Here is a 25,520-nt window from a genome sequence, read left to right as displayed (position 1 = left end):
TTATCCGGGCGATTGTTTCGTCAAAAATTTCGCTCAAAAATTTGAGGTTGTGCAAAGTCAAGCGGAGGATCAAAGATCGTCGACGCAACGTGCGGCCTGGTGCGGCCCTATTTTAATCGCGCCGGCCGGTCGCCGTCGATCGTGGATATCGCGGATATCGTGAACGGAACGAGGGAAGAGGGGGACTAGAGTAGCAACTCCAACATATATAGGTTGCCGCGGTGAGATGGCATGACGCGGGACGTGGGCGCGGGCGCGAGTGGTCCCGCGCTCACGTGTCTCAGAACGTGCGGCCGGCTTATCGCGGCGAGGATTGTGGACGGAGGACGGAGGACGGAGTCTAGGCCGGAGAGGGCCGTTGCCGGCGAGTCAGTCGGCGCGTGGAAACCGGCGAACGTGAAACTCATCCGCCGTCGCGCGTCTCGAGCGAAACATTTTTTGGCGAACGCCTGTCTATATAACCTGTCTTCCTCATCCGCACCGTCGATCCGCGTCCTTTCTGACAGATCCACGATCGAATTCGCGAGGGCGAAGGAAGAGATGAGCGAACTTGACGCGAGTGCGTGTACGTAGTGTGAGAGAAAAAGGGGTCGCATTTATTTCTTATTTCGAGGAAGAATCGTATTTTGAGAGAAGCGCAGAATGGAGGAGGTATCCGTGGAGAACGCCAAGGTGTCGGACTCGGGATACTCCAACACCTGCAGCAACAGCCAGTCGCAGCGCAGGTGAGCGCATTCCGCAATTTTTCCAATTTTCGAATTTTCTCACATGCTAAGATTCAAAGCGGCTGAGCTATTTCTTGAGACCGTTCTTGGAGCGATATGAAGACGATTATAATATCGTTTTGAGTTTTAATAGAAAAATAATTGACTAAACTGACTTTTCAAAACAGCGAATAAGATATCCGAAGTTTCCACAGTTTATTTCACATATATATTTTGTTTTCATCTTTTAAATTATCAACATTTAAATCTTCTCGATAGGCATAGTCTGACTTTTAACGAGATAATAAAATTTGAGGAAAATAAAAAACAAGCCGCATTTTTTTCACATATATGTACGCAAAGAATCGACAATGCCTTTTAACATATAAATTGTTGCAATTGCATTTTATTGGTGTTTTATTCTACTTTATGTTACTTAATTTGATCTGCTTCTACTTTGTCAAAAAAGTATCTGCACACCCAGTTTTCTTACAATAACATTACAGTATATGTGATAAGTCACTTATGGACACAATTTGTAATTATGTATTATTCCTTCGAATAAAGTTATTGTAAGAAAACTGGGTGTGGTGTGCAAATACTCTTTTGATCCACTGTATATTTGCAATATTTTTATTTTAAGTTGACGACTTTTCCGCGTTCGGAAAATTCGAATTTGCGAGATTGCTTTCGATTAAAAAAGATCTTGTTACGCAATAATTATAAAGAGTAGGTATAATAAATAATAATATTAGAAACACAAATGTATGATATGCGACATATAATGTATATACAAATTACAATTATATGTATATATATTATATTTCTTTTTTAAGGCGATAATTCTTTTGGATTCAATTTACGATATTTCAAATCGATTAGGAATCTTGTCGCAATTACGAAGAGCATAATAATGCGTAAAGAAAATACGGGCACGCGCGCGCGCGCGTGTTTGGTGGCGCGAGACTATTAATAAAGCTCATATTGTTTCTTATTATCCGGTTTAATTACTTCCCTCTCGTTTGAAATAATATAACGAATCCGAAAATAACCAGATTAAATATACTCGACACAATGATGAATATAATTTGTCCCGCGGCACGGCAGCGTAACAAACAAAATTGTACGTGCGTCCCTTCGAACAATAGCGGTTTGTATATTGTCACCATAATGGTAGCCATTCATATTTCTCTTTCTTTCTCTTTCTTGGATTGAAACATCTTTTCGTCCGATTTTATGAAATAGGACGCTATCGTTACCTTCCCATCATCAGCGAATCATTTCTTTATAATATACGAAAATGATTTTGTTTTAATGTATCATCGATAATTGCATATATGCAGTATGTATAGCTTTTCGGAAAATTATTATCGCGTGTCTTCGTCACGATACTTGTCGGACAATTTATCACGATCGATTTATTCAATTTATTGCAAATTGAGGAAAAAAATCTAAACTTACCCCGAAACGTTTTCTTAACAAATAGCAATTTTTTAAGAGTATAGAAAAAACTGTTCTTATCTTATAAGAATTTATTTAATGGCAGATTTTTTAATACATTTTATTATTATTATTTTTTATTGTATAACATCTAAAATTCACATATTTAGCGAATTCAGTGTTTTTTTTTCCGGGAACAAAGAAACAGGCTTCACAGGCTTCATGAGAGAAACATCATGTTGAGATTGAGAGATTTCTTTTGTCACTCAGTCACTTCAAACTTGTCATTGTACGAAGCTGATCTATAGCGAAGGCTTTGATCGCACGTAAAGTTCAGGGAAGAATATTGCAGCATTGTAAAAATAACGCATGCATTATTATATAAAAATTGTATTTTTATCTTCTTCCACGTGTATATTGCGAGAATTATATTTTTTTACATACTCACGTGCACGTATTGATGTTTCGCGTATTTCAGTCTTTTTTGGAAAAAATGGCTTCTCTTTGAAATAAAATTTACTTTTATTTTTTTTTACATAGAACACGCATGTAGATTTAACATAAAATGAGATCTTCTTAAAAAATATATTTGCGAAAGATACTTTAACGTTTGCTATTATTTTTGTGGATAAACTTGGATTTTAAATTCGGCCACAATGGAATGTTGTATAAAGGTTATTACGAGGTGTACTACCTAAAAAGAAATTTTGCACAACGAGACATGTGTGTATGTTCCAATGGGGCTGAAAGGATTAAGCTGCAATATTAATCAATACAAAAAATTGCGATTAGTTAATCTTTTCGAATCGAACAGTTCCTCGGTGGAGCTTAATCAATTATATAGTTACTTATATAATCAGAAACACTGGATTAACATTGTTCGGCTTCTATATATACATACAGACCTATATATTTGTTCTTAATAATCATTCTAATTATCCGCGTTCTTACCTAGTGCGCAGTGTCACGTTGAATGGTTAAACTGCGCTTTAAAATACAAAAGGAAAAGAGTACAATAAATTTACGTAAGTTTTCACGTAACCTTTGGCACTCTATGTGTATTTGCTACCCTCCTATGAGGTGTTTGAAAAATTATATTAACTTCTCGAGAAAAATATAAAGTGCGTACAATAAATGAGATAATTTCTTTTGGGCATTTAAAATGTACCACTTTATCCTTATGTCTCGTTTGTTTGACGTTACGTTAAATTTATGACAATGCATGATATAACATCTGCAATTACGAAATTAATTTTATTAATTAACCTCTCACCGCGCGTTTTCTGATTGTGAGTATATAAGTAATATACTCTTCTCGGAACTCTTGGCATTGACATGCTTCCTTCGCGCGACGGCTAGAAGCGAATGAATAGAGCAAGGTGCGCGAGAGAGACGGAAACTCGTACACGGTACGGTTAAGGCTAACCGGTTTCTCAGTTCTCTCTCTCTCTCTGTGTGTCTATATGTGTGTGCCGATTGCATTTTCACGTCCTTTGGTTAACGCGGCTAGAGAGGTGTTGCGAAACCACCCTTGCGAAAACAGGTCGAACGAAAAGTTGGCCAAGTGATCGTAATGCGGCCGTATCGCGGGGCTAATGCGAATTGGAGAGCCATTCTCCTCGAATTAGAAATTCTCAAATTGTCCTTTCTCTCATTTGCGAGAGAAATATATATTCTCCAGCCTCGCCGAGAATGACTCTGCAAGTTCGCGATGCGTAACACCGGAAGCGTGCGGGAAGATCGCGAGGGATCAGGTGGACAGTTCAAAGATCTTTAGCGTAATTTCGGAATTGTTGGAGTTTAAAGCGGGTTACACATTGTGTACAAGTTACATCGAGCTATTTAGCTATTTTAAATCCTTTCAGAATGTTATTGCTTGAAGTAAAACAAAAACAAATACTTTTGTTGCTCAATCTTGTAAAAAAAAAAATTTAGGCTGCAATGTAAGATTGCTTTACAAAAATCTCTTTGTTTTACAAAATGTCTTGATATTTACGCGCAGTCACGGTTGATATTACCTTCAAATTAATTTAGACGGCGACTGATCAAAGATGCCACGAATGGATAACCGGGAAAGTCATGGATAAGTCGAGCCCGGAATAATTGTGTAGGACGAAAGTTTTATCATGGGACACCGTAGACGGTCGTCGATAAATAAATCAATTTTGCAGCGAGTTGCGTGCGACGTATAAGCGTCCGTCACGTGCGGACACCACAAACAAATCACGGCTTCGCCGTTTGCGATGCAAACGGATGCTGTAACGTGACATTTCGCTGGGACATCTATTTCCGTACCTTTGTATTAGGCCTTTTACGGATCTACACTGATAATTGCCGCGTATCCTCGTATATAGACTCGCTTTGTATTCATAGTCTGTTATACTAATTCGGTAATAATTAGCGAGAGAACCGGTGGAACCTATACATTTGTACAAATTAATTCGAACGACGCGGAAAACGGAATATTTATACTTGGAAAAAGAGACGAAAAAGATACTTTAAACATCATTTTTAACAAGGTTATAGATAAAAAATTTCAATATAAATTTAAGAAAACTATGACCTATATATCTCAGACATGTCTGAGGGGTTGTTGCATGGTGTTACGATTTGTAATTTTGCGAGATTTATGAAATAGGATTGTTATCAACTTATCACATATGTCTCGGCAGAAACGAGAAAAATATTGTGTGCACGTTACAGATTTAATTATTCCAAACTACATTCGGTGGATTAACTCATTTTTGCACAACGCCGTGCAATCGGGGGCGTAGCTCCTTGGGAATGAGAGAGAGAGAGTGAGCCACCATTCTATTTTCTCGGGTGTCGGATAAATCTCGAGCGTAATCGGCGAACGGAATCGATAGTCGTCAATGTGGTGGTCGTGGTTATCGTCGTCGTCCTCGCGGTAGTCACGGGGCCGCGAACGTGAAGCGGTGCCTTCTTATGCAATAATTTTTCCGAACAAATGCGGCCGGTCGGTCGATCGGCGACGGTCGGCGAATAATGAGGACAGTGAAAGGTTCGAGAGAGAAATACACAGAGAAAATGAGAGAGAGCGAGAGAGAGGTTCCGCGCGTAAGAACGTCACGTTTGCCGAACATGTGATCGAGGACCTTTTTTCCCGATCGTGACCGGTTTCTTGGGAATTTGCGTGACTGACTTAGTTTATATCACCGCATGTCTTTTTAATGTATGTACAAGTCAAAGTAACATACACGCATCTTTTCGCGGTTTATTAACGCATTTATCTATATGTTAACTATATATTCGTGTCGCTGAAACACTTAATTTTTGTATAAGAATGCATCTTTTCTGGCATGCTCGTATTCTGACATTTTTCTTTTCTGTTTTTCCCATTTTTTGCTACTTTTCGTACATAACACATCCTGTTACGTATATTTTCTCAAATGTTTATTTATTCGCTCGTTCGTCACTTTTATTACATAACATTGGTTTAATGACACAATTCTTAGATATTCTCTTAACTTTTAATTTCGTAATTTATTTTGCACCCCGGTACGAGCATTAAATTAAATCCAATCCAATTTAAGACGAAATTCAGAATTATTTGTAAAAGTCGTACCAATTTTCAACACAGCGGACTACTTGGGCTAAGGCATGCATTACGCTAAGTCGTGCATACTTGTTGCTGATCAAGCGATCGGTGTAAACTAGGCCGCTTTCCCGAGCGGCCGAGGCCGTTGAAAGATTACTATGTCGCGATTTTGCAATCATTTCGCACGTTGCCGGGATCGTGCGCGCTATGGAAGGAATCCCGACCAGGATTCTTGCCCGCTGATCGCGAGTTATGACCCACAATTATCGCAAGGATGCGTCGCAGGATTGTACAATTCACACATTTGACGAGCGCATTGCAGTCATAATTATTGTTATATCATGGAATTCACTGCCTCGCGTCATGCTTTATCGTCGCGACGATGACGATGTCGCAAAATCGATGCCTCACACGTGAATGAGACCTGCGTGTTTCCTTTTCTTCCGGGATTTCTGACATTTGTGCGTACACGAGCAACGACTTTAGTCTCCTCTTAATTGACATTCATATTCGTCATTACTGCATGCTTCTCGTTTATTGCAAATTTTCTGACCGAGATCAGCAATGATATGAGGGTGCCAATGAAAACACTGAAAACACTCGAGGTCCGACTCGGTAACCGGACGAAGATTCAGTAGTCTGTCGAGTTTTGCGTCAGACGTCCCGCGTTCGCCGAAAAGTAGCGTAGACCGAAACGGACGTAGTGATCCGTGAATCAAGCGTTGAAGAGTATTGACGGTTGTACATAGAGAAAGAGTTGAAGTACAAATCAGATTGCAATAAATAAATATCATTTAATGCAATGAAGATCATTTCTTCGGATATGTTGTTTTTAAAAACAATTTAAATTTTCGTTGTTATCTGTTACAGCAGCGGCAGCTCGGTCTCGAGGAACAGCAATCGCTCCGAAAGCAGCGGCTACTGCACTAGACGTCCCTCGACCTTCGAATCCAGGTAACTCCGTCAATCGATTGATTATTTATTAAAACGACTCTTTGGTATCTATAAGACAAACTGCGCGGCTTTCGTAAAGCAATCGAAAGACGATTGAGAAATTGAGGAAAGATATATAAAAATAACGAGGTTACCAATATCAATTCAGATATTGGATTGAAATTAATCTGCCATTGATTTCATATAATGCGTCGAATTGAATGAACAGAGTGTGCAAACGTGTCACAGAGCCGGAGCCGTTTAATAACGTGGGGCTATTTAGGGCGCCGCCGCACGCGCGGATTTATCGCTTTGAATACCGGTCCTCTGGCAGCTCAATCAGGTTGCAAATAGAGTATATTCCGTGACTGATTTGCAGAAGCGGATATTATAATTGTCAGAGATTTCTCTGAAAAGATCCGCAAAAGCAGGTACACTGAGATAAAAAATTTTCTGCATTTTAGTAAATATTAGTTTGCATACAACTGTGACTCCATTTACTAAAATGAAGAAATTTTTTCTTTTTATTAGTATATTTTTTTCTCAGTAAATACACATATACTAATAAAAAGGAAATTTTTCTTCACGTTAATAAATAAAGTCACAGTTGTATGCAAACTAATATTTATTAAAATGCAGAAAATTTTTTTCTCAGTGTATAGAGAATGGTTAATTATCCTCGATGTATCGCTCCTTATTAAAGGTCGGCGTGAAGGAAAGATCGTTCTTTTGAATTAATAAATTATTTCGGAAAAACCTTATAGCTTTCTGGAACCGACATATATCTCGACATAAATCTCGTTATTCAAAAGCGAAATAGTTATATAACCATCTAAAGACGTATACGTATCTCTGCAAATTAAACTTGCTTAATTAAGACTTATTAAGACTTATAATTACAACTTATTAGAAGAGCATTCGTCGCGAACGTTCTTCTCGTAATATCCTGTGACAAACGAGTCCTCAATTCTTTTTAGCGTGGAATGACTTGGGCGCGCGATTAAATAACTGTGCAATGCAAATACTCCATCGTCGACTCTCCCGGGGCGGAGATGACGGCCGGCAATCACGTACGCACAGCAGTCGTGCTTTTAAGCATCACCACCGCGTAATCGCGTTGCATAAATAAAATGGTTAAAGTTGGTTACGAAGAGGGACCAACGCCGATGCAGCAGCGGCGCCGTAAACACCGACGCACGTGTCGCGCCACGTGCCGTCTAGCGTCTATAGGTATTCATCAGACACTCCCGCGTATTGTTACGTAATAGATAAAGTGAGATGAGGCGCGATTATAATAAGCGAATATCGATCCCGAAACTCACGGCCGAAGTTGATCGGACGATTAAATTCCGGAGAGATTTCCACGAAATTTATCACAACTAGTACCGTTACGCAATCTCACGTGCTTGGCGATCCATCTGAAATGGAATTTCGCGGAACAATTTCAAGAGATTTCAATAGACTTAATTATAATTGGTTTTTAAAATAAGAAACCTCCATGAAAAGATTCTCTATATTAATTCCAAAAATACAATTGAAATGTTTTCTGGACATTGATCTTTAATCAATATTGATCTTTAATTAATCAACGATATAAAGTATTCGTTGACCTGCCTGGATCGCTAGGAACTCATTGGAGCTCAGTTAATATTAATTGCTAATAATTGAGCGTATCGATACAATATGCATTTCTTATAGCATGTTGGAAAATTTTCCTTTCAATTTCATGACAAAGCAACTCGATCTATCAAATTGAACGAAGAAGCGAATAAAAGCATGAAAGAAGTGCAAATTAAATGCATTGTATTGTAAGTAATGTATTGTCCATGTAACTTTGTTATTTAAATTTTGCAGTATTCGAGTAATCCTATCATATGTTGCTTTGACGAAGGCTTTGAGAGAAAACTATAGTCATCGGGGAGAGATGTACACGATCATTAAAAGCACGTTGCAGTAGTCACGCGTAATAACCTCACGTTGCGCGTTTATTTTTGTATGGCTTTACTAATATAAAAAGCAAGTCTCGTTTGTAACGACACTTTTAAGTAGCTCTGATGTGATCAATGGCGATTAACTTACCATTCCTAAAATTGATCTGCCTAAGATTGACGTAGGTACGTAATTTTATCGGAAACTTTATTTAAAAAATAGCTAATAATTTCTATATCGTAGAATAAAATAAAGTTACATTAATATTTTATAATGTAATATAACAAAAAAATACATACCTATGTATTTATGCATAAAATTCTATTCATTACAAAATGTATTAATATATAAATTCACATAATCCTTAAAATAGGACAGATAATTGAATCGCGGTTAATTTCGGCGCATCTGCGTCAGTGTTGCGTTTATTGAACAATCGTAACCATTCATTAGATAACGTCCGAATGTAACGTCGAAACGCTATCGCGATTAAAATAATTCGTATCTCAGCGTGAACGAAGCGCATCCATTGTATTGGGCTACTTGCATTGCGTGTTTCGCATTGTTTAAAACGAGGCGGTTCGGTTATAATTACTGATTGCGTCAACACAATAAGAAAAGTAACGGAGCGATTACGAACGAGGGTATAATCTCGCCGGGGTTCTTTTCCAACTTATTCTCAGCATTGCCGATTATAGACTTTATTGTTAGGCTAAAGCCAAAAAGATAAATTATGCAGATAGTCTTATGCCTAATCTCTATCTTTATCATATCAGCTTTAGATATAGGTTTAGTATTGTAATTAATCAACGATTAACTTTTGTAAGTACTATTTTATTCAAATGTAGGATAGAATTATTAATTTTTTCTTTATTAATTCTTATTGTTTATTGTTAACATGCGGAGAGAAAGACTAGATTAAGGACGAATTATACAGCTAGAAATTTTGCCATAAGCAATTTTGCCGGTTGAATTAGTCGACGATTAAGTTAATCAAAGTTCGGTCGAAACCGCTCTTAATGATGTAATCTCTCTCTATTTACGCGCGAGAAAAGTGCACGCAACGTGCGATCGGGAAGATTTCCGGTAAAGCCTCGGAGCAATCGATGGTTAGGTGAATATGAACTTTCTCTTACTTGTGTAACGCGTGATAGTCACGTTTTATAGATTTTTTTATATCAGGACTCTCTTGAGAAAGCTTTCCGGGAGAAAGTCTGTTATCTATGTACTTATAGATTATTACAATTGTGCAGCGTGAGAATGCAAAGCTGCAATAAATTAAACTTGTCAAATAATATTGGTTTGATTTTACAAACAGTTTTTCAAGCAAGATATATAAATAATATTTATTTAATTTGTATGTATAATTTTATATTTATAATTATTATTTACATATTTATAATATATATTATTTTATATAATATTATATATACATATACATACGCGTTTAAACATGAATCGATTAATTTGATTATGATTATTTCTAATTTACGATTGCTCATTAGCGTTATAACGTTATCTCGGATGTTGCGATTGCAACGTCAAATCGTGTTGGGAATATTTCCAATGTTTCCTACGTTTGCCCGCTCTTTCAACGGAATATTTCCCCTGGAGTTTATTTTTAGACACGCGTGAGTCGCGAGAACTGCGTTTATGCACGATTCCCGCTTATCAACGCAGTTCCCACGTTGACACTTGCCCGTCACGTGGCCCGGCGTGACACGCCGATATTATCGATCTGCATTGCGCGATTGATCTACATTTCAAAGTTTCGCTATTGCGTCAACGGTCAAGAACTCGAGTTTTGCGAAAGAACGTGAAAGATAGTCTTTCATCTTTTATTTTATCCTAAATTATATTTATACATGTTTATATCCCATTTGTTTTAAATTCAACGGAAACTGGTAATTTTATGCGTTTCGGAGACTTTCCGTGAAAGCAATCGTCTGCAAATCGCAATAGATGATAATCGACAAATCAACGTTCACATAAATTTTAATAGAAAAACTGTGCATAGCGAGAGTTTGAAATTACTTCTTACAATACAATTAGATTTGGAGGTAGCGTAAAGGGTTGCGCGATGTCTCACGATTTTACGTGCATTGTATGTACAGTAATGACGCGCTGCCGCAGCCGATCAGCAAGAGGAAGGACAAGGAGCACAAGAAGAAGAAGTCGAAAGCGGTGCTCAACGCCGCCGCCGAGGCGGAAGCCGACACGAAGACAGTGACCGCGCTACCGGAAGTCGCGTCGTATAACGCTGCCGTGCCGGCAAACACCGTACTTGACCAGAAACCAGGTTGGTTACGATCCACAAAAGCAGGGAACGAGTGCACGCGAATTGGCTCTTCTTTCATTGAGATAAAAACTACGGTTTTTACTCATAAATTTTATTCACTGCCACTTTGTTGAACTAAATCGACATGAAATGCTCTGCGAGATCGATATCGCTGCGCGCCGAGAGCTTATCTCGTTCTCCTGTTTGTTTCTCGATAAGCTGATTTCGTGATGCACTCTTCCTGACCTTTTTCGGGTGTCGCCTTACTACTTCCTAAGGCTTCGACATGGAACATTCCCCTCATGGTTATCCCTTAGTCCGGCTAGTATCTCGTTGAAATAATATGATTTACTTTGTTGAGCAGCTGATTACTTTAAAGCTCAGCGGAGGCGCTAGTTTGGAAGATAATCGTCGAAAAATTTAAGCTAGGCGCGAATAAAGTAACATGACTCTAGAATTGTATTTGTCGCGTGTAAAACGGCAAATGGTTTGTTGCAAGCGATAAATAAAATTTCTTTTAATTGCCTACAGTGAGAAATATCTAAAATAAGTTCATGGGAGGCTCTTTGAGATCGAGCGCTTATACGTCGCTGATGACTAAAGGTCTTCCTTGAAGGAGAAAAACACGTTGACGTCACGTTTAAACCTTTCGCGAGCGCATGTGATATGCAGGTATCATCACGCGTTAAAAGCAACCCCTTTCTCGGTTCTTTCATCGTCATCGCCAGAGAAAATCGTGACACGCGGCGAAGTTTACTCGAGTGGGGTGTAAAATTTCCATCCAACGTGACGAGTTACGCTTGGAGTCTATCGAAGTTATCGATCCCTCCACTAACAGGTTTACGATCAGCCAAGCGTCACCTGTTGCTTTATTTAAATTTTTTCGCCCGCGAAAAAATCAAGTATAAAGAGATTTTTATGAAAAATTTTGACAGATTTTTTTAACAGAGAAAAATATTTTGTCAGTTTGAAGGTTCACGCAAGCATCGTATGCGCGCAATTTTCTTCTTAACAACGTATGCGCGTTATGTAAACTATTGCGAAACTGATCTATAAACGAGCAGCGAAGCCGTAGGAGGACATATTTAGTCACGTTTAAAGCGCAAAACTTCCCTTACGGCGTAGATTTCTTTGTTTTATTATGGAGTATATTACCCAGGTAGAACAGAAAGTTATACAATAAAGTCAAAAGACGTAAAATGACAAAAAATCGTTATTTTGACATCATTTTGACTTTATTGTGATTTGTTGTTCTACCTGGGACAGAATCGCAAAACTTTAATAGAGAATTTAATCTAGGACCATCCTTTTCATTTCGAATTACATCGTAAGATGTGCAATCTTATGCAATTATCTTTCCCCGTTACCCCGCTGTTACCAAAGAATACTGGCTGACTATTTTTAACGAGTTAATATCAACCCTCGCGCGCGTTAATTCGAGATGCAGCAGGTACGTTACGAAATCACTTTCGTCCTGTGTTCGTCGCTTGCGCGTTATTCCTTTATATTTACGTAAGCGTTTACGTCGTCGTTTATTTAACCTTTTCATCAGCGCGGAATTAAATATAGTGCTATTAAAAACACCTAATCGCCCTTCGTTAACGCTGCCTCGCTTTTCAGCCAGTAATAGAATATATCGCCCTGCAAGATGCATAAAAAAACATTGATCCCGAAAGTAAGGAAGTTAACGTAATAATAATTAAATTTTTGCACAATAAAAATCTGTTATAGTCGTACATATATTTTTTTTTTGCCAAGAAGTGATATTAATCGATAAAGGCAATTGATATTGCCGTATGATTAGTCACGCTTTCACTTAGATGTCATCATATCGCACGATACGCCCGCACGTCTTATGCGCTCGCGAAGAAACCACAGTAAATGCCTTTCACCGGGAAGTAACGATGTAGCCGGAGGTAGCATATCACCTGGAGTAATGGCATTGAATTTTCTTACGAGTGTTACGCTAGCAGTCGCTTACGTGACAATGATTTTATCACAGATTTCTATAACTAGATTGCTAGCTCCGTAAGATGAATGTGAAGCCAATTTGATAAGAGAGAGGACAGCCATCTTTACCTGGTCATGATTTACCCGGACCAAACTATAGCATCTTTTAAGAATCACCTTAATCGTAAGTTTATTGAATACTTTATATATATGCTCTCAGAGAAGAGCCTACACCATCTGATGCTATTTTTATTTTAATTATTATTTAATTTCTTCATTTTTTTTTTTTTGTAAAACTAATATTTATTAATTATAGATACTTACCGAAATAAAGATATATTAGAACTTTTATTATTGCAATTGCAATAAGACTACACACTTATAAAGTATTTTTTTAATTATTCCAAAACGGTAAAAATGAAAAAAATATAAGATTTTTCTTTTTCAAAATTTTATTGCAAATTTACAAAATATAAATTTAATTGAAGCGAAGGGGACATACTAGCACTACTTCACAAAGTATATGATGACCGGGTAAATATAGCGTCCATAACTCCAAGCTGTCTCGTAACAAATATACGTTAACAAACTATAGCATTATAGCGATCTAGTTATAGAAATCTGTGGAATTTATGCGAAATACGAACAATCGTTTCCACGTTATTTTGGACTAAGGGAACACTGATCGCCCTTTCCTATCCTTCACTCACGAAGCAGGTCTCGCGATATACAACTCCTTTATGTTCATGATTCTCTTTTTAAACTCTTTTTAATTAAATTATTAAATTTACCATTACGTTTTATTTTATCGTTTTTATCTTAAAAAGGAAAACGCGCGGAATGAGGGGCGTTTCGATACATTATGAGAAGATGTCTTTCAAGAACATATTTCCTTTCATAACATTTGCTATATTTTTCTGTTATTTCGATACTGATACAATCAAATAGTTTGCCTATATACTGTAGGGGATCTACAGTATATAGAGGATCTATTTGATTGTAATTTGAAGTGAATTAATTTTTATTTTATATAATACATTTTAAGAGATTTACTTTATAATAATAATTTTATAATAATTATGGAATTGGATTATATGTATATATACATACATAAATTCAAATCCAAAAATTCTACATCACTTGGGCTCGACTCCTCCTCATTCCTTTTCGCTACCATTATCCCGATAACCGTCAGCGACTTGGGCAGATTGGGCCGACTTGGGCCCGAATAGCAGCGCATATAACAACGAGAATTTCTTTTGGTGCTTTAATGCAAGAAGAGGTGACCACCGTAGAATTGGTGGACGCAACGGATCCCGGCGAGCACAACGACGACACCGTCGCAGACCCGGAAGCAGGACTTGCTTCACGAACGGTCCCCCTGGACGATTCCACGTCTCAGGCCAATGTTAGTATACGTCGATAAACGTAGTAGAGGGAGATACAAAAGAAAACACACATACACACATGCTAATGTCGATAGAGCGTAAAAGGAAAGAAATAGGCAGAGACTCTCAAAAATCGCACCGTGCGATCGTAGAGGCAAGCTTGCTTGAGACGCGACGGATATGGTTTCTCGTAACCCGCCGCTTCCTGTAACTCGTTTCTGACGTCATAGTTGCGGATTATGGTTGCAATCCCGCATTGGGGTACACCGAGGGAAATATTCGGGTTTCCTTTTCTTGATGTATATTCTTTTTTATTCTTATGTTTTGGATTCTGATTTTTATCAAAATGTCACGCAATGTTTTTTTTTTCTTTTTTCTCTCTCTCTCTCTCTTTCTCTCTCTGTATATCTTCTCGGTGTACATGATATTGGCGACTCTCTTTATCTGCATGGAGAAAACTGGCTAATCGTATAGGATAATTGCACAACTAACTGTCAAAACTCCTCCTCGCGAGGTTTACTGACTTGGTTACGTGACTTGCCTCTAACCATCACGAGAGAGAATGTCCAAAAATATAAACTGACTAACATAACGGCAGGTTATCTCAGAAATCTTTTAACTAAATTTCTTCCTACTGATGTTTCTCCAACGATTAATTTTTTCTATAATATAATTCTCGCATGCGACGGGAATACTGGCAATTGAATTCGGTGTGAGAAGTCTTTAATCTGCCGGTGATAACGTGACAGATTTAAATTTCGTCTCTTAAACGTCTTGCGATGATTTTCAGTAATTAAAAGTCCGCGTCAATTTTTTGTTGCTCTTAGCATTACTAATATTCATTATATTTTATTTCAACATTTGTCTTTTTTGTTACGCGAAGGACGAAAAGAGCATCCAACATCACGTTATCATTCACATTTAGATCGTTAATGTCAGCGCGTTACGTAGATCAGCTTTCTAATTTACTGATTGTTCTGTAGGAGGGATTTTGCGCGGTGATTTCGATGCACGACGGTCTCGTGCTGTACACAACCCCGTCGATATGCACCGCCCTTGGCTATCTCAAAGACGCCTGGATCGGTCGATCTTTCATCGATTATGTGCATCCGAAGGACAAAACCACCTTGGCCGATCAGATCACCAGTGGCATCGCCTCGCCGCAAGAGGAATCTAAGGGTATATAAAAATTTTATTCTTTTATTCGGTAGACATTCCATCTTGTAGCGAATGTATTTTTATCCTAGATATTATTATTACTATATATTACAATCTCTTTTCTATGATTATTATTTGTATATTTTGAGTGGCTGAATTATAGATTCCCCGTGTCTTTATTTTCGGGAATTAATTTACGAATTATTTTGTCATTATGTGACTTCTGGATGGTATCAAGCAGATTGTCTCTATTTAGGCATCAATGGCAGAAGAGCGAGTTTGTTCTGCGGCCTGCGGAGGTTTACCAGGTACAACGTGCCGAAAGGGTATCGCGCGGACGCCAGGTCGAACTTGTACCTGCCATTTCACCTGACCTTGTCGTTCCGGGACCGAACGGCCGAGCAACAGCCCAGCAACCGAGTTATGTTCCTCGTAGTTACCGCTCAACCCGTCCATTCCGCATACAAAGGTAGCATGGTCCAAGGTCTTCGACGAGGTCCGACCGGCGAGAGGACTCGATAATTACAAACAGTCAGCTTGATTGTCGCAAAAGTTAGCGGCGAACGAGCGATTTAGCGCAATGATCACCAATGCGGATCGCGGCGAGATGGTGATGATCCGAGAAAGATTCTGCGGATCGCCGTCGATTCGAAGTCGAGTTACTTCGAGGAATATTTTCTTCCACAATATTCTTCCTACTAAATTCTCGCTTGCAAATATAACAATCGCTTGGAACATATCCCCGTGGAATAAACGCGTGCCCAAAGTGAACGAGCAACTCCGCTGAAGTGACTCGAATTTACAGGATGTATCCGGAATACATGTGGAAAAGTCGCAGGGGTATTTCACGCGGTAACTCTGTTCTCTAATCTCACCCAATTGCCTATACGTTCTCAAGATACATCCTGTGTCCGTTATACGTAACAACACTTCGCGATGATCGAGAATTGTCGTTGGTCCGACCTCGTTGACGATACTCACAGTCGGTGATTTCCATGGAAAAAGTCTAAAACGAAGGTAACTTACTTCCAATTTCTCAAAGTCGCCCGCACGGCAGTTCGTGACGATATATACATTGACATACCGTTCGCATCTTTGCCATATTTTTCGCTGTGCCATTTTCTCCTCATTTTTTAAATCACGGTTCCCCGTTTTTCGTTCAGTTTGGAGATCACTGTTACGAACGCTCGTATCTCACGAGCAACACGTCAGACCGCATTCGTCATTTCTCACGACAATGGTTCGCTCGCTTCGCTTTTGTCAGTGCATGGGAACGCTTCTATCTCCGAGCACAATTCTCTGCATTCTCTGCATTCTCTGCACGAGCTCCGTTACTCAATTTTTATTCGCATTGGTAGACCTTGTGTTGGGTCAAAAGGGTTTAAATTTTTCTTATTGAAGGTAATCTTTGGAATTTCAGTCTCAATTCGCAATATTTGTTTCGTTATCGATTATACTATTTTATTTATTAATTTTATTCTATTGCAAACGTTCAAGTTCCAAAAAAGACTTATTCTCTATATATAAATAAGGAAGAAGGGTCGCGAAACGAAGTTCCGAAGTTTGCCCGTGATCAGTACAAAAATTTGTTACGGAATTGCTTAGCTTTATCTTTAGAACGGGTATGTAGACAATTATGAACAGCTTCAACCAGCTTTTCATGCATGGATTTCGTTTTAACCGCGCCAAAACTAATTAATTAGCAGCGTGCCCTCCGCGTCTCGTCCCGGCTTGTTGGCGCCTAACCATTGCGATAACTCGAAGTTCTGCTCTAATCTCGCTCATAAAGTAATAACCCGGAATGAAAGAATGACCCCGACTTTGTCGTTATCCGCAGCGCCAGAAGAAACAATAATATCTTCGGTATTCACAACCCGCCACACCGCGACATGCCACCTATCCCATGTCGATCCCGACGTAGTCCAATACTTTGGCTATCTACCACAGGATATGGTTGGCCGTTCGCTGTTTGACTTCTACCACCCCGAGGATCTACCTTTCATCAAAGACATCTATGAGAGTGTGCGTGCGCGCAACAAAAAAAAAAAAAAAAAAGAATAAGAGAGAGAGAGAGAGAGAGAAAAACTTAGGTTCCCCCAGGAGGGAGGTCCCGTCCCTCGAAATTTCCCGGATATGAAGGTGCGAGAACAATTCTCGCATGTGTTGAAATGTAACTTATATTATTTGTATGAGCATCACGATATGATGGGGGATAAGATTTCCAGACGGATTTATATATATATATATATATATATATAGTGTTTAGAAGTACATGAAAAAAACAAAATTTATGTGACACACGGAGCAACACATTTTCATGTAGTTTTAAAATAACTATATGTGTGTATTGTGATCTAGAAAACTCATGTAAGATAATTTTCAAGAATTTTTAGTTATGTTTGAGAAAGAATTCCTTGCTTCGATTTTTTGTTTTTCATTATATTGTCAAAAAAATGTATAACTTATTTCAAATTTACGAAAATATCTTGTGTGTTATGCATATTGCTGATCTTTGATATGTATTATAGGGGTCGCCCTCCTGAGTGCACGCTTGACAAGAGAAATTCGAGAGATATGCGAGTGAGCTTGAAAAAGAGAGAAAGAGAGAGAATGTGAGAGAATGAACGAGCGTTCAGATATTCCCTAAGTGTCACGGCCATAAAACTCATGTAATTTCTTACAAAAATGTCGTTGAACAGGTGATCAGGCTCGAAGGCTCCTCCTTCAGGTCGAAGCCGTACAGGTTCGCTGTGCAGAACGGGGGCTGCGTCGTTCTCGAGACCGAGTGGTCGTCCTTTATCAATCCCTGGACGAAAAAACTAGAGTTTGTCGTAGGTCAGCATCGGGTGCTCAAGGGGCCGGTGGATCCGGACATCTTCCGCGTGTCGCGCGACACCGAGTGCGGCTACCTGGCCAGCATCAGCGAGGAGGTGCTGAAGGAGGCCAAGATCATCCAGGGCGAAATACGGGCGCTTCTCGACCAGGTACGATCAACCGACGAAGACGACTGCGTCACACACATTATAACACTACCCCTCCCTCTCGTGCGACTCGCGATCCACTTGCTTGAAACTTATTGAAGCATCTTCCTATTGCAATTCCAATAATTTTGAAATTAAAGAGGCCGGGACCGTTGTAGAATCGCTTTTATCAAGTTCAGATTCCTCAACGACGCAACCGTAATAGTTTTTAATTTAATAGCGACAGGACTCGCTTAATATCGCGCTGCAAAGTCCAGGCAAAGAGGTAGTTAATCGTTCATGTACGTCTGTCCGTATGTGAGAAACGCAGATGAGGCGTTACCATATAATAAAGAGAAAACAAAACGAGAATCTCTCACCACGAGGCAGAGATCAAGCCGACTCATCCCCCAACTTGTCCTCTTTTTTTTTTCTATCGTACGTGTACGCAGAGCATCCAGAGAACGTCAGATATCACCGAGCACGACGTGTCGAAGCGATGTAAGGATCTAGCGTCCTTCATGGAAAGTCTGCTGCAGGAGACGAAGGTGCCCGGGGTCGGCAAGGACGGACTGCTCGCGGCGGACGAACTCAGGAGCTTTTCGGTGACTATTAGCTACGTTTTAGTATCGCCGAGAACACTGTTACGCTAGTTACGCTATAATGCGCTCCGCTCTGGTATGCTATATCTATAACGTAGAAATACTTACCTCTGTATATGTGTGGGTATGTGTATGTATGTAAAAATAAAAGTCGGTCACGTTTCACTTCGCAACGGTACGTGGAAGATGTTAGCTCACATAATCATCTAATTTCGACGTATGGTATGCTTTTCCTAGTACATGTCTTTCTTTATTACTAATGTATATTGAAAACAATATTCAACATTCTCATGAAGTTGAATAAAAGGTAAAATACGAGAAGGATGATGATGGATATGTAAGTTAAGGAGAAAATGGTACGAATGTGTGGTACAAACAGAGAACAGAAATTGAAGGTGGTATAATTTCGTTCGTACTTCAGATTTCGTAGGGGCAGATTTCGCATGCAAAAAAAGGGCAAAATTATAAAATCGGCATCCTATTGTCTCTCTAATATGGAAAACTGAACTGTCGCGATTCTACCGATTCAATCGATCGCTGGGATCTAGGTGTCAGGAGGAGATGGAACGGATCCGGATGGTGAGATGCTCGCATGACTTGGATAACAACACGTATTATCCGCGCTTGCCGCAAGAGCTTATGCGGCAAGTTTGCGAATGGACCGGTCGGTAGGTGGTTTAGTTAGTTTAGTAGATAAACGAGGATCTTTCACAGCTTGTAGCGAAATTCTCTGTTTAACCGAGACTGATCTCCGCCCACGGCTGGCCGGCTGGCACTCACTCCACCGCTCACGCACAAAAAAATAAAGAAAAGCAATGCGACCACAGTAACGGCACTAAGCTGCATACCGAATCTTAGTGGAAACTCACTCTAAGTTTCTACAATATAATTGTGAAGGGATCTCGCAATCCCTTGTTGCAGGAGCACGACAGCGTGATGCTCGGTGAGATCTCGCCCCATCACGAGTACTACGACAGCAAGTCTTCCACGGAGACGCCGCCGAGCTACAACCAGCTCAACTACAACGAGAACATCGAGCGCTTCTTCCAGAGCAAACCGCCGGTCGCGACCATGTACGGCAGCGACGAGGAGAACGTTAACTCCAGCAACGACGAAGGTGGTAAGCATCATCCTTCTCTTCTCGCATACGCTTTTCACATTTAAATATCATGAGTTTTTCCTCTTCAAAAGAAACTTTTGATTTTGTGCGTTACATTTTAGAAATCTTAAATCTTTACCATGTTGATTTTACCCCAAGGGAAAATCCTTCTTTATCGTATCTTGTGTTGACTTACAATTAGTCGAAAATATATATGCACTTCATTAAGACAAATTTTCGTCGTGCTTTCAGCGCGGAAGTGCATGTCGCTGATAAACGGCAGCGGGGCAAGCGGCAGTGGTAGCGCGGAGAATCTGAGCAGCGGTTCCAACAATCAGACGAGCTCGGCGAGTCGGGGCGACGTGTCCAACACCGCCAGCAACAGCAACACCACCGCGACGGAAAGCTTCAAGCCGCCCACGCTGACGGAGACGTTGCTGAATCGCCACAACGAGGATATGGAGAAGCTGATGATGCAGAAGCACCGGGAGCTGCGCTCCAGCATCAAGAACAGTGACAAGCTGAAAGACTCGCGCATCAAGACAGAAAAGGTCAACGGCATAGATCAGAGCGCACATTATGCCAATCAGGGTCACGGAGTTAAGAGAAGCGGCAGTCATAGCTGGGAGGGTGATAGCTTCAAGGTATGTTTTATATATTTTTTCGGAAATTAATTTACTCGTCAGCTGAATAATTTTATTTTTGTCGCGTGGAATGGATAGACTTTAATTTCCGGTTTCAATATTAAAGATGTATTATAAATAAATATATAAATGTAAAAGCGAGTATATAATGCATATTAAATAAAATTTATACGAGTCTAAATACTCTAAATGCGATAATAATATGGAAATAGGTATCGAAGCATGATAAAATCTCGAGAACAAGCACGGCGGGTCCGGCGAACCTTACGACCACTTTCACCAGCATGAATATCGATCAATCGACCGTGGTGCAAACGGGGGCGAATATTAACTTGTGGCCATCGCTGTCGGTCACCATGCCTTCCTCTGCACCTACACAATCCTGCGTTCCATCTCACAAGTAAGAGTCTTTTTAAAATATTAACAGGAAATATAATATAAAATAATAATACAGATTACAGTATAAGAATATATTAACTTTGTTAATATTGAATATTTTATGAAAGGGTGATGACATTAGGTCTATAAAACACTCGGCTGTGTACCGAATATCACATAAAAATCTGTATAATAATTAGGAAGATAAAAGTTTAAACGATCTATGAATGGATATCATGTTTTCAAAAATATTTCAGTACCAATTCGGAGGCTGTACCCAGATTTCCGTTACTCCCGTCAGTGATACCGGTGTACTACATACCGGTAGCGCAACCCAACGAGTCTGCGACGACGATGTCGTCATCACAAGAGAAGCTGGGCCCACCGCCGTCAACGCAACCGACGCAACAGAGTCCTTACAGTAGGTGTCTCACTCGACAATAAATCCAAACAAAAGAGAACAGTAGACGAGTTTTTTCTTGTTATATCGATTATTGTTCTGTGCCTGATAGATTCGAATCTTTAAAAGAGATGTTCCCAAAGGCTTAGAATTAAATTAGAATTAAATCAGGTATTAAGTAGGTTTTCTATGGGGGAAGCTATAAAAGAATTTTAGTGTTTGCTCCAGTATCTTACGTCGCGACGGCGATGGCCGGAGTGATCTATCCGGCGGTGATCGGCGCACCTCCACCGCGTGCTATGATGTACCGACCCTTTCTAATACCCGAGCAAGCACCGGCGGCAACAACGCGCGAGAACCAGCAGCTCAATGACAAGTGTCCCGATCGCAAACGACCGGCCAGTCAGGCGACCAGCGTTAAGGCCGAGCCGGGGAGCACAATGGCCATGTCCGAGTCCTCCAAAAAGGAAAAGGCCGTATCAGAAGGCCTACTGATTATGAAGGATCATCATCGGCCGACTGACTACAACGGGGACGAGTCAAGCTCGTCCAGCTTCTATAGCAGCTTTCTGTACAAGAGCAGTGACAGTAGCTGCAATCCGGATCAGAAGACGTGCGAGGTCTCTTCCGAGGTAGAGAATCAAACGGCACAATGCCCAAAAGATGTTCAAGGGCTTCTCTCAGACCCTTATGACATCTAGATACCCGTATACTTAACTGTATGAGTATAATAAATGTGCAGGAATACACCAAATGTCATCAAGGAATGCGAAGGAAGGATCCACCCTGGCTGGAGGGCGTCCAACTGACGCCGGAGTTGATCTACGAGTACCAGATACATCCAAAGACACTGAACGAGGTGCTAAAGACCGACCTAGACGCGATGAAGAACTTCAATCAGCCATTATTGGTGAACGATCAACTGGGACAGCTCTATCTGGACCTGGAGATGGAAAGTTTCGGCACCAAGCTCATCCTCGAGGAGGGGATAACGTCGAGCGGAAGCGATAGCGAAAGTAGCAACGGCAGTTGGACTGAATCGCAGGTGAGAGGAACGATTAAGAACACATTGCAAAATTTATTAAGATTTATCAGAATATTTTGTGTATAACGCGTTTCGTTTAATCCGCTTGCAGCGCAAGCAGAGGAGAAGAATGGTGAAGTATGGCAAGCTAGTGATGATCCACGAGGAAAATGCGCCTCTACCATCTCCGTTGCCGTCCCAGACTATATCTTACGAGCATTCATAAAAGCTGCGATCAATCCATCACAAACAATAATCCCAAAAGGCACTCCGAAAGTTAGTGTTCGTTTCATCATGCTTGCACTTCTCTTAAATGGGTGCAAAATTAAACCGGAATTGATTTTTCGATCGAAAATTCCTACCGGAAAAATTGCAAACGCGAATTGACTTGTGTGTGTATATAAGCAACGAATGAAATGCACTCGGTGAGAAAATACGTAATTTTTTTCGATATTTGCGATTCCGGTTCTTACATTTTTTCTTGAAACAATTTCCAAATAAAAAGACAATCAAGGTGGATCATAAAATGTCATGAGACAGACCAAGGGTACAAAGCTCGGAAAGACTTTTGAAGTTGCCTTAGCCACAAGCAGTGAGTTCAAGTACATTTCCAAAAATTCCTAACGCGAAGTAGAATGCATAATTAAATACCTGTGAGATTCACATGAGATATTTGCACTTACATTATATTTATGTACAACGTGTCTCTCAGAGCCTTTCAATCCATCAGATGCAGATTTTTGATGGAATCATCGTGATTGAAAGAATGCGTGATGAGCTTTAGAAACATCTCGTAGAGAGTAGATAATATATACATAATTACGATATTAACGCAAGTAGAAATTCTCCGCAAAGCGTCGAAGACAGATTTATGATAAAAAAAAAAAAAAAAAAGTAAACCTGATGCATACATAATTTTCAATACCGTCCGCGTATACGTGTGTGTTATAAATAATTGTATGTGAATTGACCGAAAGATTTCTACAGTCGATTTTGTACTAATTAAACGGATAGCACGCACGAATAATGAATGGAAAGAAAATACTTTTGATAGCATAATTCTTGCGTAATGATTCGTTTTCCTATCGCTATTTTCGATGACCTTTTTTTCGTGAATGTTTACACGTAAAAATAACTTTACGAATATATATATGTATATATATGTAATATATATAAAATATATATATTTTATATAAATTTATATATTTAATATATATAAGTGAACAACTTCACGCGTGTCTTGCGAAATTAAATTGCACAATGAGTGTAAGATTTAGTTTTATTTCTGTACGATCGCGTATTCTTTTGTCTCACTTTCTACGTGGAAAGAGAGGACCAACACGGCCGTATTGGGCGCCCCGAAAGAATATATACCGATAACGGGACTTTTAATTATATTAAATTGTCGGCATAGCTAATATCGTAAGAAGAAAAAAGTAAAGAACAGTTCGTTATAAATCTGTTGCGAAATAATTGATTACAATTACGTGAACTTCGTTTACTTTCCATCAATATCAACATACAATCAGCAAAAATGTGTTCCTCAACACAAAAAGTTCCGTCATCGATACATATATCTTTGTTGCGTATGGAAATGGCTAAAAATCGCTAATAAATTACGCGAGAACGTGCATTTCATTCGAGATACGTACAATTACAAACCGTCGCTTGTAACTTCCTAGAGGTAATGATTAAGCAGAGAGAGAGAGAGAGAGAGAGAGATTGAGAGATTGAGAGAGAGAGAGAGAGAGAGAGAGAGAGATATGATCTACTACACAACGCACGTAGTATTAATACAATACTTGCGGTACTGTGTCGTATCGCGACTTATATATTTAGCGTTTTTACATCTCTGGAAGATATTTTAGACCAAAATATACATGGAGCGATATAGAAGACTAGTATATGTAAGGATATTTATATTTATATTTATAGATTATATGTATATGTCTGTCCTTTAGATTTAGATCATGTAATACGTGTTTCGTCTGTCTGCGTTTTTCACGCCAGTTTCCTTTAAAAGTTCGTATTTTTATAAAGATTCTTGTGACAGAACGCTATATTTTTTCCGATTTTATTCGCGCCCGATAACGCTCCATTTATCGGAATTTCGTAGATCCATGTTTGCCTGTTGAAAATCCCGTTCAAAAATTTCTAAGAATATTAACAGAAAAATGACACAATCTTAAATAAAACAATTTATCTTCACGCCATCTAATTTTAACATAATTTCCCTTGAAATCTACCAATTCAAACTTGACAGATTCCAAATTCTGATAAGCTTCCCCATAATTTAAGTTTTATTAAGATCTAAGTTTATTCTCCGTAAACAAATTCCGGATAAATAGAGCTGAAACGTGTGGCACAAGATAGAACGATAATGCGCATGATGACTATTGTAATTAGATATATTTACACTTGTATAAATCACGTGTTTAGAAAATAATACGTCCACGTGAAAATCGGTCGGGCTTCGCTGCGTCGATTACGTAACCGAAAGGACGGAGTTATATAATTGCAGCAATGGATCCATGCTCGACAAATAAATCTACTTCAGGAAAATTGTGGTCCAGTAAATTTAGCACGGATAAACTTTAACGATCCGTGTGTTGTGCGAATTGTTGCGATATATACATATGTACATATATTCGGGAGAAAGATATTTTGTATACTACGTATTTTTTTGTGCACACGTAGTTGTAGCGTATGGTCGACACGCGTATGTCAATCAGAGACGATATTTTATATACCAGTGATTAAATACGACACGGTTTCGGTTTCTCCGAAACACTCGCGAGATCTAGTCTGAATTACGACGTACAGTCGTATCGTTTCTGTAAACGGTTTTTCGCGCATAGAAATTAATTTCTACACAATACCATACACAGTGACCTAGATCTCAACCAAGGTAACTGAAAACGTGAGATTATCGATGCTGGATTTTAATGACCTTTCCGCCACGTGGCGGATCCTATATATCTTTTTGTACATAGAAATTATATTAATAGAGACGAATAATCGATTGTCATTAATGCTGGAGATTTTTATGGAAAAGCGCAGTAATAATTCGGCGA

General features: G+C 39.3%; 1 protein-coding gene across 5 annotated transcripts; it reads left to right on the top strand.

Annotated features, from left to right (window-relative positions):
• Positions 1-289: 289 nt before the first annotated feature.
• LOC112460746 (period circadian protein-like) lies at positions 290-24,659 on the top strand. Of its 5 annotated transcripts, none has more exons than XM_025025565.1 (16): positions 290-725; positions 6,574-6,657; positions 10,680-10,864; positions 14,071-14,201; positions 15,165-15,360; positions 15,596-15,808; positions 17,177-17,361; positions 18,039-18,323; positions 18,752-18,904; positions 19,799-20,021; positions 20,253-20,644; positions 20,857-21,044; positions 21,280-21,443; positions 21,651-22,054; positions 22,165-22,467; positions 22,559-24,659. In XM_025025565.1, the coding sequence occupies exons 1-16, from the start codon at positions 643-645 to the stop codon at positions 22,670-22,672; spliced, it is 3,303 nt and encodes a 1,100-aa protein (XP_024881333.1). In that variant the 5' UTR covers positions 290-642; the 3' UTR covers positions 22,673-24,659. The 5 variants fall into 5 exon arrangements, with proteins under 5 accessions (XP_024881333.1, XP_024881331.1, XP_024881335.1 ...); XM_025025563.1 differs by having other exon boundaries at positions 21,639-22,054; XM_025025567.1 differs by having other exon boundaries at positions 291-725; positions 14,074-14,201; positions 19,823-20,021; positions 21,639-22,054.
• Positions 24,660-25,520: the final 861 nt, after the last annotated feature.

The sequence above is a fragment of the Temnothorax curvispinosus genome, unplaced genomic scaffold (assembly GCF_003070985.1).
Source record: "Temnothorax curvispinosus isolate PA1 unplaced genomic scaffold, ASM307098v1 QBEX01010790.1, whole genome shotgun sequence".
Lineage (NCBI taxonomy): Eukaryota > Metazoa > Arthropoda > Insecta > Hymenoptera > Formicidae > Temnothorax > Temnothorax curvispinosus.
This window is presented reverse-complemented; position numbering and strand designations above follow the sequence as displayed.